Source organism: Schistocerca cancellata, chromosome 4 (genome assembly GCF_023864275.1).
Source record: "Schistocerca cancellata isolate TAMUIC-IGC-003103 chromosome 4, iqSchCanc2.1, whole genome shotgun sequence".
Lineage (NCBI taxonomy): Eukaryota > Metazoa > Arthropoda > Insecta > Orthoptera > Acrididae > Schistocerca > Schistocerca cancellata.
Window position 1 is genome coordinate 891,576,945 of NC_064629.1, and position 25,605 is coordinate 891,602,549.

General features: G+C 36.3%; 1 protein-coding gene across 1 annotated transcript in view; it reads left to right on the plus strand.

Annotated features, from left to right (window-relative positions):
* The window catches only part of LOC126185051 (uncharacterized), a 707,909-nt gene that overhangs the window by 282,283 nt on the left and 400,021 nt on the right, over nt 1–25,605 (plus strand). Inside the window, exons 32-37 of the mRNA XM_049927806.1 lie at nt 72–356; nt 3,614–3,766; nt 3,892–4,098; nt 13,269–13,424; nt 15,515–15,762; nt 25,252–25,384. Of these exons, the coding sequence (XP_049783763.1) occupies nt 72–356; nt 3,614–3,766; nt 3,892–4,098; nt 13,269–13,424; nt 15,515–15,762; nt 25,252–25,384 (1,182 nt within the window). The remainder of the gene's footprint in view (nt 1–71; nt 357–3,613; nt 3,767–3,891; nt 4,099–13,268; nt 13,425–15,514; nt 15,763–25,251; nt 25,385–25,605) is intronic.

Genomic DNA, 25,605 nt, shown 5'->3' on the forward strand with positions numbered 1-25,605 from the left:
ATCACTTTGAGAACCAATACAAATACATTGTTACCTCAGACAACTTGAAACATAGCTGTTGCATGTTACAGATTGGAGTGAAAGTGAAAGGACTTAATAAGCCACGTCCACCAGTTGATCTGCAAATAGCAAACAAGAAACTGAATTTGCTGGAAGCAGAAGAAGATGACTATTATGATGATTCTCTATATGAAGAGGCACTCAGCTGGGAAGGTCTTGTTGAACTGGATGCCGTTATCTACCCAACAATTAAAGGATTTTTGGAAATTGATGAGAAAGACACTCTGTATGCAGTGCATGGCTACTTGGTTTTGCCTAATGGTACAGCAGAATTTTATGATGACTTTGACTTCATTGTGAGTATGGAGCAATCACAGAATTGCACTTAAATTTACGTATTTCGTTTTAAAGCTGAATTTAGAAAAATGACTTATCATTGCATATTATACAGATCATGTATAAATGATAAAGGATATTGCGTACACTGGGTGGGAAGCGAAATACTGCTTATGGAGTGGTGGGAAGGATTATGGCTATGATGTTCTTCATATCTGGGCACAATGATGAACAGTTGAAACCTAACAATAGATATGGTTTAGTTGTTTCAGTCCAGAGTAGAGATTAGTAGTGGATAATGAGTGGTTGCTCCTGTTCCGATGTTTCTTGGTGGATGATGGAAGATATGGTGTGTATAAGACTGACCCAGACATGTAGGTTATACTTTAATGAATCTAGCAATACTTACTTGCCATCCTAGAAGAAAGGTATACAGCTCAATAAATTTTTCATTTCTAAACAAAGGAAACACTTGACTTTTAATCTTCCCAAAATACGTATTTGAACCCTTTGATAAATTTTATGTTAGTAACTTATTTCATTCTTCACATAGATAGTGAATCAGCATTGTTTGTAAATTTTCTCTACTCTATTTTCAGTATGGGATTCATTGAGAAACAAGTGGTGTAGCTCTACTGTTGGCATTACAGCACATTTCAGATTTCATTTTTTTTTTTTTAAATATTTCAGCATGCGCCACAGTACTTGCACATTTATCAGTTCATAAGTGCCTTACAGTGGTGACCATTAAAATTAGTCATATCCATTACCATACACCACAAAACTATGTATTTGCTGTTATTATTAACTATATTTTCTTGCATCTGTTACAATTATTTTAAATCTCTTTCTCAAATAGTGCTTAAGTCTAAAAGAAACATAAGTTTCTTGTGAGGCTCATTGTGGAAATTGATTGTCTTCCTTAATTTTCTGATTTCATCACTATTATTTTGTGCTTGAAAATAACTCAAACAGCTCATTTGATTGTGAACCTAAATCCATATTTCCTGTGGATTTTAAAACTTGGATTGCATATTATATTGTCATGACCTTTCCATGCTTATCCTGGAATGTGTTCTGATACACCTGTCTACAGCCTTACATTTACTACAATTGATCTTCAGAGAGTTATATATAAGCAAGAAAGAGCATTTCCTTAGTATATCATTAGAATTAGGAATTGAAAAAAAAGTTATAGGGAAATACTACCATGCACTATACAGAAGAAGCATTGAGTACTTATTTTGCACACAAATAAAACATTGTTACACTGAAGTTTAATTTGCACTTTCAGTCAGAGGGCATGCATCTAGACACACATACGTGCCCACCAATGCGAGCGCGTGTTCCCAACCATCCCCCCCCCCCCCCCCCAAACACACACACACACACACACACACACACACACACACACACACACACAAACACACACACACACACACACACACACACACACACACAGGTAGCTTCAGTTATGGCACCGAAGCATTACTGGTTCTAGTAGTTGTCTTATATGGGTCAGGACAGTATAACACAGTTGTGAGGGTTCAGGGAAGACAAAGGATAGTAAGAAGCAAAAATTACAGAAATGGAAGGACAGTAGGATAATGGGATAGTAATACATGGCAATTCTGAGTTGAAATAGTTTTGCTTGTCACATCATTTTTATAGTTTAGTATGTTTATACCATGTATAATATGGAGTATTATGCTGTGATTTACTTCCTTGTAAACCATTTTACCATATGCTTTAAAATATCAGACATGGAATGATGAATCACATTTGAGTCATTGAACCTTCTTCTTCATCTTCGTGTCTACCCTTGTTTGTCCCTCTCATCCTGTGGTCCGAGTGATTTACCCTTCCATTTTAACCTTGTGTGACCTCTCTCCTCCTTGAAGTAGGGTCTAATATTTCCAACAGATAGGGTAGTTTCTTGTACTTTTATATGTGTCTATTTCAACTATTAAGAATTTGCCATCTGAATATAGATACTGGCTGTTTAATTTTATGCTGCATTTTCATAGACTGACATCCAGGGTTGTCCTTCTGCTTCAGCTGCTGTAACTAGTGTAATTTCACATAGGATAAAGTTTATAAACAATAGCTACAGAGAAAGACTCTCAGTAAAAGAACAGGAAAAGAAACTGGGGTTTAACAACCAACAGTGATGAGTAGTTGATTAGGGATTGAAGACAAGTTCGGGTTGTGAAAGAATGAGGAAGAAAACTAGCAATGTCCCTTATGTAGAAAAACACTTAGTGTTCACCTTAAGCAGATTAGAGGTGATGGAAAATTTAAATCTGGATAGGTGGAAGAGAATTTTTAGTTGCTGTCCTCATGAGTGTGCTACCAGTCAAATAGGCTATATTAATCTATGTTCATTTTGAAAGATCAGAATTTGTTATTGTTGTGACTAGCCGATCATTCAAAGTGCCACCGCACAATTTCGTGCATCCTCTACATGCGGCACTGTCTGCCAGCCATGCAGCAGCCACACCACCTAAGCGGCCAGCCAGGCAGTGGCCGCTAGACTTGGACTCAGTGTTCATTCGAATGTTACCTTGTTCACATGTCTTGCTTTGTCAACTTGCTCAGTGACATATATGTGTTGTGTTGTTTTGAAATATATGTGTTCAACTTGACGTTATAACAGTTATCATGTGAAATATTTTGTGATTTAGGCAGTACCTTAAATTCTGTGAACAGTGATACTCTCATGAAAGAGTTAAAATATCATGAATTACCAGTATGTGTTGCATCAAATCTGTGATGCTTTACTTAATGTCTGCTGCCCTACATTGTTTTGTAAAGACAGCTCTTCTCTTTTGTAGCTATGTATTTATTTACAGTTTTATTTTCTGCAGTTTATTCCCAAGTGTGTCAGAAGTTCTCTCCATTGCCATTCCATTTAAACTGACTTCCATCAGTACTGCCTTGGCCTTCATTATTTTCTTTCCTTTGGAGATTTTATAGATGCTGCAAGTATAATATACTGTCTTTTTCATTCACATTAACAAACATTAGTTTATTAATGTTTATGAACCAGTTTTTCTCAGGATGCAATATATGTTGCAATGCAGCGTCTCCAAGTCTCTCTAATTTTTTATCGTAAATTGTGAACTAAGCCTAATGCAAATTTATTTTTACTATAATATTTAAAAAGTAATACTGTTGTTTTACTTTGTTTTGTGTTTATCACAATAGATCAGTCTGTAATAGTTCATAATAGTATCTCAAACTTAAATTAAGCTTGTGTTAATCTCAACTTTCACAGGACTATTTCACCATCACTAACAAGTTGGTTATAACATCTCCATTTACATCTTTTAAAGAGATACAGTCTGATCTGGACTACAAAATAACTGAGACAATTTTTGGTTTGCTATTTGACCTTAAATCCAAAGATACAGATGGAAATTGGGCAGTGGTATGTATGAAATAAATTTCTCTTATGATTGACTGAGCAAAGTAAAAGTTATTTGATTTCATGACAATACACACTTATTTTTATTAAAATGTATTTGTTAATTACACACCTGTATTTATTCACAGTCAGGTATGTTACTGAATTACACAGCTTTGGAAAGCACTATATATAGGCCCGAAACTCATTATATGCACATGAACATTTATACACCATTCAAGAGATTCAAGAATGTTGATGTCAAAGCTGGACTGCAAACAGGAAATGGCTTATATCACACAAACTTTAATTTATCTACTGATTACACTTCAGTTGCTGCCACTGGGAATCTTAAGGTAAGAGTACTGAGTCATTTTTGTGTCTACCTTAAAATCAAAAATGTAAAACTAGTCAACTAGAAATTCAAAAGAAATTTTAGAGGTATTCAAAGGTGATCTGAAACATTATGACCTCTGCCCACTGTGAGGTTGAATCCCATCTGGTATCATGGTGGGAATGTGACACAGTAAGGAGAGTAATTAAGCAGAGCAAAGATGCATGAGAAATCATTCTAGTGACAAAATGTGTTGGAGACAGAAAATCAGCCTACATATATGACTTTGGCAAAGGGCAGACTGTCATGAACAAGCATCTGAGATCCAGTGCAGCTAGATGGCTTTTTCATGCTACAGGCATGGGCATCTGTGGAAAGAGGTTGACGAACAGTGAAATCACGCGTTCACTGAGGTCAGTGACTTGCCCACTCTGTAAAAAAGACATAGTTAAATATGATTGCAATTGGAATGGGATCATAGAGATCAATCAATGAAAGGTGTCACATCGTCAGATGAGTCATGTTTCTTGGGTTTGCTTGGGTCCTATAATTGTAATTGAAGTCATAATGACAGCTGTGATCTATGTGGACATTATTACAGACCATCTGCATTCCTTCATGAGTGATGTCATTCCTGATAGTGATGGCACCTTCCAGCAGCATAACTGTCCATGTCAGATGCCCAGAATCATGCTACAGTGGTTTGAGAAGCATGATAAGGTGCTGAAATTGGTGTCTTGGCCACCAAATTCCTTTGTCTGAACCTGGTAGAACATGTCTGGTACAGTATCCAGCATCCGCACCATCCACACAAAAAAACTGTGTGACCTGTGCATAGAAGTCAGTGTTGCATGCCAAGGACTTGTCAAACCCATACTGTGCAGAATTGCTGTTGTATTGCCTTCTGAATGTGCACCAATATGCTATTAAGCATGTGCTAATAATGTTTTAGACCATCAGTGTATTTGTGTACCTATGCTGCAGTCAGAATGGTGTGAAATTTAAATATTTGAGTAAAGTTGTAGAAAGTATTCACAATCAGCCTAAGATTTTATTCATATAGGTCAATAATTGTATGAGATTCTCTCAGAGCTCTGCTGTATCATGTATCTTTTTCATGTCTTCAATTTTTTTTTATTTTGGAGCATCTTCCAGTACTAAATTAAATGTTTCTCAGATCCTCATAAATTGTTTTAGATTCTCATAGCATTATGTTTCAGAATATTTATTTGTTCCCACATTGTTCAGAGAGTATCTTTTTCCCTCTCATAATGGCATCAAATAGAAAGACTTGCACTAGACAGCTAAACTACCCTACATGGGATGCCATGACCAATATGACCAATAATGCCATAAGCTCAGTTCATGGAATAAGACTTAGAATCATTTACTATGGTCCAGAAAGGCGTTTATTATTCAGGTTAGTTAATTTTATGTGCCCTGGATCATTTGTATGGTTAAACGTAGTGGTCTCAAATGAGTCATTTTACATTCATATTACATATTGTTATGTACATATGGATGTGTGGTGACCAGTTGCAAGGTTATTGCATTTATTCCAAATATAGACGTGATTGGGTAATTCCTACCCACCATCTTTTATATTTCATAAGTAGAATCCTTTCTACAAAATAGGAGGAGTTGCCAAGGAAACTTCTTCAGTTTTAACTTCACTCTCTTTCTGAGACTGTAATTGGGTAATTGTGGTAGCATTGTGCACCCAGTTTTGTGTTAAAGTCAAACTTAACATCTTAGAGTGGGTTAATGACTGTCATTTTTTTCATCAGGTGTTTTAATTATGTACAGCATTGTTCCTTTTAAACTATAGTGGTTATTTACAACAAACTTCATGAGGGAGTAAATATACTGTGGAGCAATACCAGTACTCAAAATGTCCAACTGCTTATACATGTCTACAGGATGACTGAATGAGCACTACTGCATATTTCTGAGGAATATACATTTTAATGACTTACGAATAGACATAAAATGTTTAGCTACTGCCAATAAATTTCAGTTCAAAAGAAGCCTACAGGATTAGCAGCTACCTATGCATCTTCTGTGCAGATATGTGATTCATGCGAATAAGTGTTATAAACTTTTTTTCTGTTCATTGATGCATCACACAACAGCCTAAGAAAAATCATATGCATCTTAGCGTGTGTCTACATATATAATCTCATTAAAGTCTTCTTCAAAGGCTCTATCTTATTCCATAGAAAAAAGCACACAAACTTTTAAAAAAACACGTGTTCCTGAAGCTGGACCAGAGCAAGTGATGTTAAATCTTTATATAGGTTATTCTTATTTGACATACTGATTCCATGATCTGAGCTATTGGAATGTAGAAGAGATACTTACAACAAATTTCATTGAAGATTAAAAGTATTAGGAAGCATAGTAAATACCCACAGTTTCTTGAACATACCGGGTGATCAAAAAGTCAGTATAAATTTGAAAACTGAATAAATCACGGAATAATGTAGATAGAGAGGTAAAAATTGACACACATGCTTGGAATGACATGAGGTTTTATTAGAATCAAAAAATACAAAAGTTCAAAAAATGTCCGACAGATGGCGCTTCATCTGATCAGAATAGCAATAATTAGCATAACAAAGTAAGACAAAGCAAAGATGATGTTCTTTACAGGAAATGCTCAATATGAACAACATCATTCCTCAACAATAGCTGTAGTCGAGGAATAATGTTGTGAACAGCACTGTAAAGCATGTCCGGAGTTATGGTGAGGCATTTGCATTGGATGTTGTCTTTCAGCATCCCTAGGGATGTCGGTCGATCATGATACACTTGTGACTTCACGTAACCCCAAAGCCAATAATCGAACGGACTTAGGTCTGGGGACCTGGGAGGCCAAGCATGACGAAAGTGGCGGCTGAGCACACTATCATCACCAAACGATGTGCACAAGAGATCTTTCATGCATCTAGCAATATGGTGTGGAGCGCCATCCTGCATAAACATCATACGTTCCAGCATGTGCTTATCAGCCAGGCTGTGGATGATGCGATTCTGTAACATATCAGCGTACCTCTCACCCATCACAGTAGCAGATACAAAACACGAATCATGCATTTCCTTGAAGAAAAAAGGCCCAATAATGGTAGGTGTGGTAAATCCAACACATACTGTGACTTTCTCGTCGTGCAATGGAGGTCTAGGATTTTCGGTAGCCCAAATTCTGCAGTTGTGGGCATTGACAGACCCTCGGAGCATGAAATGTGGTTCGACAGTCCATAGCACATTACTCAACCAATCGTCATCTTCCACCATCTTTTGAAACACTCACACCACAAATGCCCTCTGCTTCACTAAATCGCTAGGTAACAGTTCATGATGCCGATGGATTTTGTACGGGTAGCATCGGAGGGTACGCCTAAGTGTCAACCAAACAATAGTGTATGGAATGCATGAGCGCTGACTTCCCTGTGCATAGACATACCTGCTACAGTCTCCATTTCTTCCTGAACTGCCTCAGCAGCATTACGCCTTGTGCTCATTCGGCCACTATAGGGTCTATCGTCTAAACAACCCATGGCTTTGAACTTTGAAATCATTCTTGCCACAGCTGCATTTGTCAACGTACCTTTACCCATTCGAATCCCCTTTCTATCGTGATAGGATCATAATGCTGAACTAGCACATTCCCCATTCTGATAATATAGCTTCACTAAAAGTGCCTTTTCAGGTAATGTGAACATGCTGCGACTGCTGGTGCATCTGATTCTCTCTCTCATTACAGCTCCTTTTATACACGATTATCATGCGCAGTCACTGCTGTTTTGCTGTCCAGTGCCATTTGTTGGACATTTTGTGAACTTTTTTGCCCCCCCCCCCCCCAATAAAACTCCATGTCATTCCAAGCATGTGTTTCAATTTTTACCTCTCTATCTACATTATTCCATGGTTTATTAAGTTTTCAAATTTATACTGACTTTTTGATCACCCAGTATATCTGCAGGACCTTCTTGAGTTCAGTTGAACTTACTATCAAGCTTTGGTACCAAGAACTTTAACAGCATTGACCTCTTCTATGTTCTTTGTCATCATATTTCATTTACGTACTGGAAGGATAAGTCTTACAAGTTCTGAATTCCTTATAATGTGTCTTTTTGAAGGTTAGTGACAAAGAATTGGCTAGGAACCATTTATTAATGTCCCCAAGAATTTCATTAACTGCTGTTTCTAAAATAATACTTAGACATGTGTGGAACTTGAACAAGTAATAACAAGGGAAACACCACAAACCTCTGCCATATTATCAGGAGAAGAGATCCCACAAACATCTTCCATACTGTACAAAATGTATGCGAACACATAAATCAAGTCATTGATACGTGCTATAAGGATTTCCAGACAATCAATATTGTAAACCGAATTTCATCATCCATCATGCTGACAATATGAAGAGAACATACGTTGCTGATCACTGTAAAGATAACATACAGAGCTGCAAACAGGCACAATGAAAAGACAGTGCCACATTTAGGTTTTGGCCAAATCCTTCTTCATAAAAGGAAACACACACAAATTCATTCACATAAGCAAGCACACCTCAAGCCCACATGACTGCCATCTCTGGCAGTTCAGACTGGAATGCCAGAGATGGTGGTCATGTGTGCATGAGGTGTTCATTGTCTGTGTGAATGAATGTGTGTCTGTTTCCTTTTCTGAAGAAGGTTTTGGCCAAAAGCTAAATGCATAAATGTCTCTTTATCGTGCCTGTCTGCAACTCAATGTGTCATCTTTATAGCAACCTGGAGTTTGCATTGTTTGATTTTGCCCACCATGTTGATACCACTTGGATTACCATATGTCCAATGGAACATCTTCCCAAATGTGGCAGCATATCTTGTACAATCTGTATATAAGCATATCTCTTACTCTGATTAAAATTACTTTGTGATTGGCAGATTGCAGTAAGTGGAGGGGGGAAAGGGTTAGTGTTGTCAGCATGCATCCATCTATGCTTCACTAGACACTGCAAATACCTACAGAAAAGGAACACAGAGATCATGGCACTGGAGAAAGAACTGCAATTGGATGGTGGCTGGTCCATATCACCCAACTTGCTGAAATGTCAATCACAAAGTAATTTAAATTGATGTACAGTCTCATCAACTAAACAGTGACCAGTGATGCTTCCAGAGTGGATATTTAATTAATAACCAGCATCTAATATTAATATTGGACTGTCCATAGTTTATAAAAAATGCTTCATCTGTGAATAACATACTGCAATCACTGCTGACCATTAATTTTCCAACACAATGAAAGCCTTATACAACAACAGTCAAATTGTCATGAAGCATACTTCAGACTTGGATACACAAATGATAAACATTTCAGAGCAATGCACATTCCATATGTAAGGAAACATTATGCAGCAGGTTTCTCAATCATAAATTGTATTTGGGTGTTGGTTGTTTGTGAGACTGTCACATGCAGAGAGAGAAACATCTAGCAGCACATGTTGGAATTTGACAGCGGGATTATGGTATTGTGGGTTATTATTACACAATATCACAATACTGCTGCTCATTTCTGCTGTATCCCATGACTGTCATAGTTAATGCCAGGCAGTATCTCAACAACCCCTCATTATTACCACTCAAGAGCATAGTCACATTGTTCATTCAGATGTGCAGGACCATACAGCTGTGTCCTGTAACATGATTCAGAAAATGTGCTGACTTGCAGCAAGACAAGTATCCACACAGACAGTGTGACAGTGTCCAGAGCACTATGGACTGTCAGTGCAAAGACCACTGTTGGAGCTTCTATTGAGACTGAATGGGTCAACAGTCATGTGACCAGTGATAGCACTGACACAGCATTTGCATGTTGATGTCGAAGAAGAATTCCAGTTCTGTGTACATTACAGAAACATGAGTCCTGGTTCTGCCTACACTATTATATTTGATATATCCAGATGTAGATGCTTCAAAGAGAACAAAAGTTGCCAAATTGCATTTTTTATCATCATACTGGGCCAGCATCTTGTGTGATGGTATGGAGTACCACTAAGTTCATAGCATGATCACTTTTGGTTCACAATTTGACAGAAACTGTTGTATTTCTCATATGTTAAGGCTAAGGCTAAGGCTGATGACTGTGCGCCAACTTTGATCTCCCTATGACATTAGCTTTCAGTCTGTTAGACCACATGTTTCTCATCCTCACCTGACCTACCTAAATACAGAGGTTGTTCAACTCCTGTCCATGACTACACATTCTTTGCATGTCTCACCAACTGGAAACTTCTGGTCATAGGTTGTTGAAAGACTGGCACTCCACCACTTTTCAACTATGACATAGAGTTGAAGCATCATGGAATGATTTAACTATATCTGTCAACCGAGCTCATCTGACTCAATACTCACCTCAGATAGAGCCATTGTTGCTGCCTTGGATGGCTGCTCTTTGTACTAAATTTCATTTTACACATTTACAGATTGTTTATTTATTTACTTATTTTATAATGTTAACAAGAACAGATTGTAAGGGCTGCTTTAACATTTTGATGACATTCACCGTAAGTTTAAACTGTATCCATATTTTTGATTGTCGTATACACTGTAAAAGTCTTAATAGTTTCACAGGCCAGTTATCTGAGAGCTATAATAGCAGAGCACAGACTGATTGGTTCCAAATGCACAGATAAATACATAACTCATACCTGAGTTATGTGTTTTTCTACATGTGATTCAGTAGGGCAGACATTCTTCAGACTTTTTTTTCCTGACAACAAGACAGTGGTTTGTGGCACTGTTATCATGTTACTGCTTGATCACATTGCACACATGTTATGTCATAGAAGTTTGCTTTGAAGGCTCTTTTCGAAGGTCTCTTTGAAGGCCATCTCAAATGTCACAGAGAAATGTATATTTCAGCAATAAAAAAAGTGCAGTTAATGCTTAATTAGACAGCTAAAAACACTAAAAATTTCTTGTATACTTCAGGAAATTTGCGTCATTGGTGCCTATAACTTAGTGGGGTCCACACCCTGATATGTTTTCCTGTTCTGTATACATTTGATGTGCCCTGTCTTAGCTGCATCACCATGTATACGGGTAAAAATTCACTTATCTATTATAATTAAGCAAAGATATTTGTATGTACAGAGGCTTTTGTATCAGTCAGTACTGTTATGGAGATGTTGTTTGAATTGGATATGTACTGAATCACATGCACCAAACTACTGAAAGTCCAAGAAAACAGAGAAAATGTCCTTTTAGATAACTAGAACATTTTACTGACTACAGTTGTAGTGTGCCTATTGTTTATTTTAATAGGGGTTAACTGAAACCCTCATGAATAGTGAGGAGTCCCAGATCCACAACTCCTGTGGATATATTTAACTTGTGGTTGTTTGTTCCAGAGTGCTGGTTCTCAGCTTTATCTGAGTGTCTGACGTGATCTTTGAACTTTATAAGTAATAAATGGACACTTTGATTAATTTTGGTTTATTATTTTTCTGTTCATAAACAACATCACATCAGTGCACTGAATGACTAGTGAGTCAGTACTGCCACTTTCATCCTAGACAAAAATAGAACATTGCTTCTTGTAAATATACACACATCTGTTAAGGCTCCTATCACAACAACCCCTCACCCAAGTGCTGTAGCCAAAAATATGTCCATTCAGTTGAGGCTGCCACTTTTATTTTGTGGGCTAATGACGTAATTCCCATATCATCAGACAAGCCCTACATTTGAATTATGATATGTCTAATGATTCAGATTAAATATTGTGTAAATTTAAACTATGTTGGTGGCTAATAATACAAACAGTTCAGTGTATTCAAATGACGTTGGGAATCCTTCATAAGTTGCCGGTACGATTGCATGCAGAGTGTGTTTTCAGTGTTTTTATTGAACCAGGTTGAAAGGATTGGAAAAGGTTAAAAATATACAGAAACAAAAATTACCAGAAAAATCTTAAAATAAAAATGCTATCAAAACATATCTCAGATTACTCTGTTTGACCAGAGGATCCCAAAAACATAATTGGTTTTTATGTAGGCAAAGTATTATGAAAATTATTGATATATCTTTATCGATCTTTTAATCAATTAATAGTAAAACATTATCTTTTAAGTAAAAGTAGCTGTCACACACGAGGATTGGAATGCATCAATTGTTATGTCACTGTGTATAAGAGGGGGTTCTGACTCTCAATACATTGTAGTAAAGAAAGCTGATAAAGTAAATATGGGTAAAAATATTGATATGTAAAGAGTTGGATAATTTCAAGCAATTTTGTGTGTTGGCCATAAGTGTCTGTTATGTTATATCAGAACCAACTTTTGTTGCTGGTACATAGAATCTAGGTTATGATGAACAAAGCAGTTTCCCTCTGAAGCAGACAATTTGGAATAGACTGAATGATTACATTCAATCTCAGATCTATAAAGGTGTGGTGAGTTGATTAGAATCATATCACACAGTTAGAACACTCGCCCAAGTAGCTTACATAAACAAGAGTGGGTACAGATTTGAAATATTTGTTCTGATTTTGTGGTTGTTTTCCATTCCAAAGAGACCATTTCATGGATTTATCTGAAGAATTACGTAAAATGATATTAAAAGTGAACCTTCAATAATTACTGGATTCTATCTCATTCAACTTGTAACCCCTTGTCACATTTTCCAATTCTCTTATTTCCTCTTTGCATATAAGAGAAGAAATTACTGCTTTTGAGAGACTCAAATTTAACTAATTTCTAATCAGATTTTGCTGCTTGTAACTTTTTTATTATATATTTACATTTTTAACATCTGCTCTCTGTGTCTGAAAATAATATTTTATGTGTTCTGATTTTCCTCTTGATTAATTTTGCATGATTTATGGAGCATTAACTTTCAATTTTTTTGTAGCCATCAATTACAAGAAATGCCTCAATGAAAAAGCTTTTCTACCAAAACTGAATTTATGATGCTGATCTGTAGTTATGAACAGTGAGGTCTATAGTCAGTGTTCTTCATCTCTTGGTTGTGATATTTGTGTATTTAATCCCATTTGTGTCACAAAATTAAAAGTAAAAGTAAAAGTAATGTGTATAAATGTATTAAGAAGTGTATTCTTTTGCAGAAATTATGTCATTATCACTCAATCCAAGACATTAATATCAATTTTGATGCCTTGATAAAACTTTCTTTCTTTTAGATAAATGGTGAATACACTGAAATCTCTGGTGGTATGAACCTGAATTCCTCAATTTTGAGTATACCTACATTTAATGTTATAATTACAAGAAACTTCAGCAAAGCAGGGAATATGATAGGAATGTCATTATACCGCCTGGGAAAACCTCTTCAGACAGTAAGTAAACAACTTTTAATAGGAGAAAATATTATTGACTCTATAACATATAGATGTTGTTCCTTATAGAAGCTATGTTTAGGGTTGGTTGCCAACATAATAATGAAATGAGTTGGCATGGTAGTGGTATGCTGTGTTCTAGAGTCTAACCTTGTATCAGTTTCAGGGCACACTTTAAGGCAAGTGGTAATGCTTATCACTCTGTGCTCTAATGAAAGATTTTCTCTTTTTCTGTTAACAACAGGTGACATGACAGAAGTAGAAATTACATACATCAAAAGCTCTATGTACAGTATGCTTCGGCAAGATTCGTAGTTTTGTACTATGTTTGAAAGTGTTTGAAGGTGTTTAGTAATTTTTTGAAAATTATGAGTACCATGTAAAAGTTCAATGTAACTGCATCACAGTACTTCCCATGAAAACAATTATGGACTCTTATAATATAAAGAGAAACATTGTCAGCGGATAGCAATTGTAAAATGACATGCTCTCTACTCGCATATGTTTGGAAGTCATGGACAGCTAGTGAGCAGCTTGGCTGTGTTTCTCCATTGTGCATACCATTATATGCTGACTGAACCTAATATTGATTTGCTACAGTTATTGAGCTAGCGCAGTTTCTAAAAAATTAAACTGAACTCCCGCGCACAATGCGTGAAGGCCCAATGGTGCCACCCAGCTGATGTGTCATCCTCAGCCCATAAACATCACTGGATGCAGATATGGAGGAGCATGTGGTCCACACACCTGTCTCCCAGCCATATGTCAATTTACAAGACCAGAGCCACTACTTCTCAATCAAGTAACTCCTCAATTTCCTCTCAAGGGCTGAGTGCACGTTGCTTGCCAACAGTGCTCGGCAGACAGGATGGTCACCCATCCAAGTGCTAGCCCTGCCCGACCACTCTTAAGTTTTGTTATCTCACAGAAACTGGTGTTACCACTGTGGCAAGGTTACTAGCAAGGGCAGTTTCTGTTAAGTGCTAAATAACTATGCTATCACTTCTGTCATTGCTGTAGGGAGAAGTGTTTTAAAACCTAATATATATGTTTAATTTACATGTGTCATTCTTGTTGGTATGATGGCAAAAACAAATATTGAAGAGTTATTCAAGCATTTTCATTGACATCTAAATAAAGATGTACACAACAGAAAATTAATTCTGAGTCTCTTACTACCACAAGTGTACCATTTATCAGTAAAACTGTAATTGTGTGATAATTCCATTTCTGCATGTCCTCTCAGCCACTTAAGTACTGATTATAAACTTTGTTGGAATGTACACAACAGCAAATGAAGTGTCAGCATTCTGCTGTCACGAGAGTATGATATATCACTACTCAGGCACATTAGTGCTAATCAGATAGGTAGTTGGTTGGTTTGTTTGGGGGAGGAGACCAAACAGCAAAGTCATTGGTCCCTCAGATAGGTGGCAGGCATTTTAATTATGTTTGTTAGATTTTTGGATTTCAGTGCTTGCAGAAGCCATTGAGACCATTGTTACTCTCAGTTTTTTGACAGCATTTCTGTGCTCTGTGCAAAGTGTTCCACAAACCACTCACTTGCTACCTTTTGCAGAAAGTAGTTATGCATCACTTTATCTTCAATCCATATGACATTTCCCAATGTGTTATAATATTAAGTGAACTAGTGAGAGTTGTGTGATAATATCAAGTGAACTACTGAGAGTGTCTCTGCACAAAACAGTAATTTATAGTTTTAATATATTTAAACCTTAGATGACAAAATTTATTAAAATGTTTCAGACATCAAACAACGGGCTAGAGTCAATTTGTAAAGTAATTCAGCTACTGCTATGACATTACAGTCATGATGGAAACTTGTTAACTTGTTTTCCCACAGTGTACATTACCAAGTCTTCCTCTGGTGACACTGATGTCCTTGTTTGCTTGTATTCACTCTGAAAATCATAATTGGTCCTCAGCACTTAGGCCATCTAATAGCAAAAGAAATTCATTTTTATTGTTCAGAGAATGTCAGTGGCACCAGTGCATTGTACAAAATACAGTTTTAGTATTGTAAGAAGCAAACTGAAAATGATGTTTACTAAAAATATAATTTTTTTCAGTACAAAACAGAATGTCAGTGGCTTGTTTTAAATGATACAAGTATTAAAGCATCCCTGAAATTGCTTACTCCCATGGAAAAATTACAATCATTAGAATCACAGTGGCTGGTGGCCTCTAATTTTGATGAAAACTTTTGTAGTCTAAACTTTTTGATCAAACATAACGTGGAAAATGAAATTAAATTTTATGCTATGATGACAGAAGATCACTTGTCAGCAGAACTGAATACACCATCAAAGAATTTAAGGTTTGTGTAATTACAATAGTATGAATTACTAAATAACCATATCATTAGTTTAATTGGTTTGTATTGTTATTATAAAATGTTGGTACTTGTATTGCAGTGCCATCTGAAATAAACTGTGAAATTCCTTGCAGTATTATCTGATATAGTGATTCTTATGAGGCATAGTTAACATTACATTTCTAGTTCTTTATAATTCTCAGGCCAGAAAAATGTATTATACTCGAGGTGACAAGAAATTCATTTCACTGTAGATTTGGCTACATTTTCTCTTCTACATAACATGCAGTAACTGATTAGCTACTTTCATTTAAGGAACTGGGTAATCTGACATCTCATCTACCCATGATGGTTGTCAGATGTATATGCAAATAAACAATAAGTTGTGTATGAGGTCACCAATGTGTATGAAATCCTTCTCACTCCTACAGAGAAGTTAATATGTTGAAAAATTGTGTCTACATTTGAGTTGTAATTTGTTCCATAAATACATAGGAGATAAAATTGTATATATTGTGGTTATTATGATTGACTATGTTAATTTACCTGTAAGCAGTAATGAATTCTGTTAGTTTGACTGCCTCTTATAGTTCAATAGGTGTGAAATAAATTATTGCTGCTATTACAGTTAAATGGACATATGGAGGCTTTGCTACATCTGAAAAAATCATCACATCGCAATAGTTTGCAGAGTCTAGCCTTAGGTTTTAATCACATTTAGTTCCACAGAAACTTTTATCTATATGGCCAATGTGTAATCTAATCACTGAGCAAAGTCAGCTTAGTGATACATTCATTTTGAACTATTAATACTGTAAGTATGATAGGAAAATGATCTCTAAATTTTGTCTATGTCATGCTTACATCAACCTCCTGAAACTGAAGGAACATCATTTTTTTTTCCAAATCTAATCTATGCCAGAAAAAGTATATAAACTACAAATGAATGGTGAGCTCACATTCTGCATATGGATTTAAATCTATAGATACACAAATTACTGACTAAGAAAATTTCAGTGTAAGTGTCCCTGAAGTGAAGTATTTTGCCCATTACTGCTTTTAATCTACATCAATTATTTACTGTAACTTTTTATGTAAGGAGAAATTGTTTTGTTTGTTAATGGCAATAAAAATCCCTGCTGAATCTACCATTTTTCATTCAGCCAATACCCAATATTGATATTTTTGAAATTTAATTTCTTTACATCTCTTCCATTAATTTTTAACAAGCTTTATAGTACTATGAGTCCCATGCTTCAACACCTCATTCTCTTTATTAATCTGCTTTTCGGCACAGATTTTATTGTGAATACAAATGAATGCTCATTCAGAAAAAATCCTTGAAGTTCCATGCTCATTCAGAAAAATCTTCAAACTTCCTATTTTTTCCCTTCTACAAAGGATATCTTCACCGTCATATCATTCTGAGGAAAAGTGCCGAATAATTCACCAATTTTGAAAGGTGCTTCAGTGATGTGGTATATTACCAAAATAAGACAGTATTCGTACATTTACATTAGGCTGCTATTTAAATTTGCTAATATTTATACTTTAAGGCTTGTGACATTTCTATGTACAGCCTATACTGTCTTTGATTATGAAGGTCCATGGGCAGAAGTGTAACAGCTAACTGCAGCATTCAACACTATTGGCAATACAAAATATGTGGAGAGTTCCAATTAAGATATTTAAAACAATACAAATAAAACAGTGAAACTGAGTCACCAAAAAAGATTGCTTTTCTACTACTGTGTAGGTAATATTTATTTAGAGAAGGGAGACTACAGAGGGAAGAGAAAGAAAAAGTACTGGCTGACAAAGCCCCACAAAACTTATATGCAGTTGTAGTGTCAGTGAAGAATGATTAACATCTAGAGGAACTATGGTGCAAGTTCAAATGTGTAGTCTTTCAAGTTCTGGAATGATGTATACCTAACAGAATAATCTAAAATATCCCACATTCTGTTGAAGCAACATCAGGAAATTTTTGACAAATGCCACCTATTGCACAATATGTAAAAGCAAAGCTTAGTTTGTCTACAATACTGTTTCCCAACAAAACAGCCTCTGTTTGTGGTCCACCAGGAGAGTATCAACTTATGTGTTTCGCTTTTTCTGCATACTTTTATAGTTCAGTTCATAAATTATTTGTGTGTTTGTGTGTTTAACTGGTGTAGTGTCATGTTTTAGTAACTGTTTAGTGCAGATTTACACTGGTTGTTGTGCAGTTGTCATTTGTTTTGAACAACTAATGATCACTGCAGATACCTCAGCCAGGCACCAGCCTCCGTTCCTGAATCATTAGGAGTGTATGTCGTTTGTTTGTGTTTGCAAGCATGCAGTGAACTAGGGTCACAGAGAGGCTCAGTGCTTTCAAGTAGCTTTTGTTTCCATTTTCAACAAATTTTATAATGCAAATTCATGTTGAAGACAACAGCTCTTGGTATTGTGTGTGGTTTTTTTCCCATTAAAATTTCAGTTGTAGAATGCGTAGGGTGTGGGCATGCTGTGTGCAGATGCAGAAGGAGCTCGTTATAGTTTGTGAACAGCTGCAGACACTGCTGTCTGTGGTCAGCTGTTTGCCAGACTCATGTGTCAAAATTTTAGCAGTAAATTGCTGAAGCATTTATAAAAAAAATTCCTGAATTAACTGCCCTTCAGTAAAATTGTTAGGGTCAAATTATACTCACAATAGAGAGCTGGATAGAACCAAAATAGGAAACTTCAGAATATTTAATGTGGCAGAGAACATTTATTGGAAAGACAGGTTGGACACCATAGGAGAGGTGTTCATTGCGGTCAACAAAAGTATTGTATTTATCAAGGTCAAAATTGAGTCTGAGTGCCAAGTTATCTGGAAGCAAGTAACTACCCTAAGTGACCCTAAATTAATCATCAGCTGCTTTATTGTTCACCTGATTCTGGTGTAAAATAATTCAGAGAAAAATCTGTACTCAGTACTGTGGATGTACCCCAGTCACATTACATTAGTTGAATCTGACTTTAATCTACTGAGTGTAGACTAATACATTCATGGATTCAGAATGAGATTTTCACTCTGCAGCAGAGTGTGTGCTGATACGAAACTTCCTGGCAGATTAAAACTGGGTGCTGGAGTGAGACTCAAACTCGGGACAGCTTGAGTAGCTCAGTTGGAGAGCACTTGCCAGCGAAAGGCAAAGGTCCCAAGTTCGAGTCTCGGTCCAGCACACAGTTTTAATCTGCCAGGAAGTTTCATCTATGGATTAATTGCAGGTGGTACAGACAGACAGTTTTCTGGGCACATTTTCCAAAAACTCTCTTGAGCACCTAGTTCCACAACCCACATGCACTGGAAATATTTTAGACCTTTTAGCTACAAACGTGCTTGAACTTGTTGATGATGTCATTATAGTGACAATTATTACGAAATTTAATAAATCCATCAAGAACAGTAAGGGAGTACTTATACTGGAAAGAGCAGATAAGCAGTTGTCGGCCTCCTACTTTGGGAATGGACACCACCTAGTTACCATACAATGGATGTAGAGGAACTATGGGCATAGTTTAAACTGACTGTTAATTGCACTCTTCAGAAGTATGGGCTAATTTAGGATGGAAAAGACCAACAATGGATTAAAACAAAATTCAGAAAATGCTGAGGAAACTGAGATTGTTGCACTGTCAGTGAAAAAAGAAAACAGAAATGTTGACAGACATAGTTTGTAGAAATTCTTGCATCTGTAAAACAGATCAATGAGTTAAGCATACAATAACTTCCAACATCATAATGTAGCCAAAGATATTGCTGATAACCCAAGAAAATTCTGGTCTTACATAAAATCAGTGAGCAGGTTGAAATCTTCTGTCCACTCACTTTTTCACCATTCTGGTGTGACAATAGAAGACACAAGATGAATCTGTAGTTTCAAATTTCATGTTTAAGAAATCATTCATGTAGGAGGATCATTCAGACATACTGTCACTCAGTCCACTATATGGAGGACATAGTAATACGTATTCTTGGCATAGAGTACCATCTGAAAGAATGGAAAATAAGTAAGTTGCCAGGCCCAGATGGAATTTCCAATTTAGTTTAACAGTGCATACCCTTTGGCATTGACTCTTTACTTAACTTGCAGTTATTGTGACTCTCTTGCCTAGTGCAAGGTCCCAAGTGACTGGAAAAACGTGCAGGTGACCCTTATAAATCCATAAATCTAAAAAGGATAAAAGAACAGATCCACAGCCGTACACACCAATATTCTTAACATCGATTTGTTGCAGAATTCTTGGACATTGGACATATTCTAGGTTCTAATCTAATAAATTTCCTTGAGATTGAAAAGCTTTTGTCCACAAATCAGCATGGATGTAGAAAGCATTGCTTGTATATAACGTTGCTTGCCGTTTTCTCACAAGATATCCTGTGAACCATGGATGAATAGGTGATATGTGAGTGGCTCAAAGACTTCTTAAGTTATAGAACCAGTATGTTGCCCTTATTAATAAGTGTACATCAAAGATAAGTGTATTATCAGGAGAGCCCCAGGGAAGTATGATAGGACTGTTCTCGTTCTCCATAATCATAAATGATCTGATAGATAGATGTACAGGAATGTCGCTGTAATGGTAACTGTTCATTGATGACGCTGTAGTATACAGGAAAGTATTGTCATTGAGTGACTGTAGGAGGATGCAGGATGACTTAGACAGAGTTTCTATTGGGTATGATGAATGATAGCGTGCATTAAATGTAGAAAAATACTTTTTAATGCAGATGAGTACAAAAAACAATCCTGTAATGTTCAAATACCTTATTAACGCCGTGCTGCTTGACATAGTCATGTCAATTCAATATCTGGGTGTAACATTGCAAAGTGATATGAAATGGAATGAGCACATAAGGTATGTGGTAGTCTAGGTGAATGATCAGGTTCAGTGTCTTAGGAGAATTTAAGGAACATGTGGCTCATCTTTAAAGGAGACCGCATATAAAACACTCGTGACCCGTATTGAGTACTGCTCAAGTGTTTGGAGTAACCACCAGGTCAGATTAAAGGAAGACATCAAATGCATTCAGTACACACTGGTAGATTTGTTACCAGTATGTTCGATCAATACTTGAGTATTACAAAGTTGCTGTGTGAACTCAAATGGGAGTCCCTGGTGGGAAGACAATGTTCTTTTCATGTAATGTTGTTGAGGAAATTTAGAGGACTGGCATTTTTGGATGACTGTAGAATGTTTCTACTGCCACCAGCATAGATGAGATTAGATTAGATGTAATTTTTGTTCCAGTAGATCCATTGTGAGGAGATCCTGCAGGATGCAGAACATGTCACAAAACAAGAATACACAATAAATATTTACAAAGAAAAAAAAGTGATAATTTATCTTCCACAGATCCAAAGTGAAATTGTCATCATGGATGTAGAATAATGTACATTGCATGTAAGGACTGCGAAGGCAAGATAAGAGCAGTTAGGGCTTATATGGAAGGATATAGACAGTCATTTGCCCTTGCTCCATTTGCAAGGGGAACAGGAAAGGGAATGCCTGGGAGTGGTACGAGGTGCCCTCCATCATACATATACAATGAAGGGCAGTGAATAGCCACAGCAGAAATCTTAAGTGGCAGACAGTTGTTGAAGGACACAATACATTTCATGAGAACCTGCTCAGAAATCCGGAGGAACTGACATTCAGGCCAGAAACTGTGAATACTCTTTATTACCCTACAAATTGATTCCATAGACATAAAAAAGGTAGATTTTAGTCAATAACATCACACACAAAGTATACAGTCATTCTTCCCCCCACTCCATCTATGAATTGAACAGGGAAAAACTTAAATATGGTACAATAAAACAATAAAAATTATTCTTTGCCACACACTTCATACTTATTTGCAAGATATTGATGTGGCTGTAGAAAGCATGAATTTGCAGAGGCCAGATTTCTTTAAGTGTGGCTAGATGTCTACCTGGAAAATGATGTATATCATTAGGGAATGTCCCAAACTACATAAGGAAATATTTTTTTGAGAGACATTCCTGTACACTTACTTGAAACTGATCTTTCAAAAGGGAATACCACCAACATTATTCCAGCTCAGAATTAAATGTGGAGATTGTAGTTCCACTGGCCCATGTGCATGTAGTGTAATGAAAATGTGATTTTTTCAATGTTGAGAGAGGTCAGTGTCATGTAGCTGCCCTCTGTATTCAGTTTGTGCACCAATGGTTAAACATCCCACATTTTGCACACACATTAAATCACTTTTATCATGCCAGAACTGAGCAGAGAGATGATGATATGAACACTGACAGACCAGAGTACTATAATCGCAATAACTCTCAATGATGTCGAACATGTCAGTATGTTTACAAATAAGATTCATTTTGGAAAAAAAAAAAAAAAAAAAAAAAAACTGTATGATAAACTGGGATGCACACCTCAAAACTTTCCCTTTCCCAATAAGATGTTCTACTGGTTGAGCTCTCCAGACTGTGCAGGCACAACTCACAGTACACCCTTGCAACTATAATTTGCGTGTACAGAGGCACTAATTTTCTGGAATTAGACATACTTCAGTAGGCAATGGCATTCAGAAACTTTTTAGGAGTATTGTATATTTTAGTTAAAAAGTGTGCTGTGGTTGCCAGTTCAAACGTAACCAACAGCAAATATTTGTTATTTAATATTTACCATTACTGATAGGTTCTTGAAATTTATTTTGTTTATAATGCTTGTATATTCTGGAATGTTCAATGTATGTGAATACCAGCATTCTGGAATGTTTGATGTTTTCATAAATAGCTGTTTTCTCTGTCCAGGAATTCATTTTTGTTCTGTCTGTCTGTTGGTGTTTATAATAAATGTACTTTCAGTGATAAGTGTTTTATTTCAGTGATGACTGCTTTCAGCTTTGAACTTGACCAATGTTCCAAATAGGAAACATAAGATGTTTGCATTTAAACATAAAGGCAGTTGCCTACACAGACTAGAACCAGAATACGAGCTGTACATCATTCTCGCAGTCCATATATTCAGGAGCCCAATGGATTGCTAGCCAACAGTAAGTAAGCTGCACATCTTGCTTCCATTGGTGTTGTCCAGAGACACTTCTCAGGACCTGACAAAATGGTAAAAATGATTCAGCCGAGTTAGCAAATACAACAGGTCGGATGAAATGACATGTTTGGCAAATGTGTGTTTCTACTTGGATGGCACAACACAGCAGTGGTTCAAGAACAATGAGGAGAAGTCAATAGGTGGGATAAATTCAGGGCAACAAGCAGCAGCAAGTCTGCTTAGCTGAAGAACAACTGAAGAACAGAGTCCAATAGCATGTTGAAACAATAGTTCTGCATACGGGATGTGTTAGCCCTATGCCAAGTTCTGGATCCACATATGACTGATGCTGACAAAATCTCAGACTTGATCAAAAAAGTTGTAGAAAACATGTATCAAGCTCTTCTAGCAAAGGACGTCACAACATCTGAGGAAATCATCAAGGGGTGACAGAACATTTAGGAAATGCAACAGAAAAGAATAAGTGAAAAGAAGTAACACTGAATGCCAAATCTGACCCCTGCGGCAGTTATGAAAGGCCACCATGACCTCATCTCTCACACATGCCACGTAGTGAGAGAAGAGAAACAGCATTTTATGGCAACCATTACTGTGGCACCAAGTAAACGAGAGATAGCAGCCATGAATATAGATTCCATAGCACAGTAGGTAATAGAGAACATGGAAGAAGGTTCATACTGAACCTCTGTTCCAATATTTGCCACTAGTCGAATGAGCCAGGAAGAACGGACTGAGCCTACTCTGACCTATGCTGCCGCAATCAAACAACAGACCAGTGCCTAACCAAAGCAAGTACAACTGACTTCTCTGCTAAGTACAACACCCTACTGAAGAACATATGTATGGAGGACAGAGGACAATATGGTGGTGCCCTGGACAAGTTGTACACTACTGCAAAGAAAGAAAGCAAGTATTTTATGACTACTATGCCATCAGATGTCAACCATCACAACTCTTCTAATCACATTAGTCATCTGTAGGTGAATATAATCAAGCTTTTGGACAAAGCTTATTGCATTACCCTTGTCGAGCTCACTTCACAATACATCATAACCAAAGCCAATTGCTGTATGGAGGTACCAGCAACTGGCCTAGCCACAAAATTCAGAAAAACTAAATGAGCTGAACATAGATACTTCCAGTTACTTTATGGCAGATAAACTATTGAAGTCTGATCCTTGTACTGACAGATATGTATTACCTTTTTGGATTTGAGCAACACCAGAGAGATCATGAAAAGTTATACATACAAATCATAGTAAGAGAAAAGTAAGTCCTTTTAGAAACCCAGTGCACTGTAAGTGATTCTTCTTTTTATGTATCAAACATACTACTGTATCTCCAAAATTGTAAATGATCTTTAAGTAATTATACTGTGGTGTATAGATATATTAATGGCTCTGCTTGGTCGGATCCTTCTTTTATAAAATTTTATCCCTTTATTTTTAACTAAGCCAAGGACTTCAAATTCCCATTCAACCACTTTCTTCATACTAATGGTAACTGGTAAATCAGTTTTACATGCCATTTTTGTGAGTGTTGTCCATACGTTTTGGATCACACACAAGCTACAGAATCTCAATGTTCTTTCATAGGTATTTATGTTACCAGCATTCAGTAACAGAATTGTGTACCAGATGCTTTCCCCCATCTGTTATATAAATTGATTTGAACAATATCTCTCTCAGACCAAAAATAGTTCACAAAACAGAATCACAGAATTAACATTTGTACAACCAGATACACAATTTACTTTCACAAACATGAAACAATTTTTTTGCATATAGTTACATAAAAGTAATCTCTTGAAGTGAATATATTAATGTATTAATAACGACTACTGCTGATTCTGCCTGTCAGATGCTAACATCACACAGCTACACAGTTGTTCCAGAAAGACCACAGATCACCCTGCAATGCCATTATGGCTAGCACAGTTTATATTTTGTCATCTTGTTGCACTACAGTATTCATTATTTGTATAAACTGTAATGCTTTAGGTTTTTTTTAATTGTTTCACATTTGAGCATGCCTAGTACCTTTGTCCCAAAACTGAAACAGTCTGAGAAATGGAGTGACACAAGAAAAGATAGCACTGAGCAACCAAACTGTATGCGCAAGTAGTTGTTTCTTTATACTTATGTGCTCCATGGCATGAAACACTTCTTAACATGAAGTTAAATGATACCTCAGTCTAGGAAATTCTACTTTTCTTAATATGCATATTATGATAGAAGAAACATCTTTTGGCAGCATCTACGGTCACACAAATATTTTTATAATTTTAAAAAACCTTGATTTGTTTAAAAAGCTTTTTATTTTTTTATTTTTTAGGAAAACTACATCTTCAATCAAAAATTGTTTTATTGGAATGAACCTTTATGATCTATGTGTTTCCTACTTTATTTTTTACAGGCATGCAGTTTTGAAAGCCACCATTTCACAAGCTCAAAAAAATAATAACTTAATTAATGCGAATGTAAATGCTGATGAAACATCATACACATTGATTGGAAGTATAGAGCGTGATACTCAGCATCCAGTAAAGGTAAATGATAAATCTGCATTTACTGTGTGTGTGTGTGTGTGTGTGTGTGTGTGTGTGTGTGTGTATGTATTATATTGCTTACAAATACATTAACTTAATCACGTGTGATGAATGTTTTATGTTGTGGAAGCAGTAACTGAATGCTTAATATGTTGTTGTGAATTGATTCAATTTAACTTTCATATTGCTCATAAGGTTTCACTTGGGATCTGATCATGAGC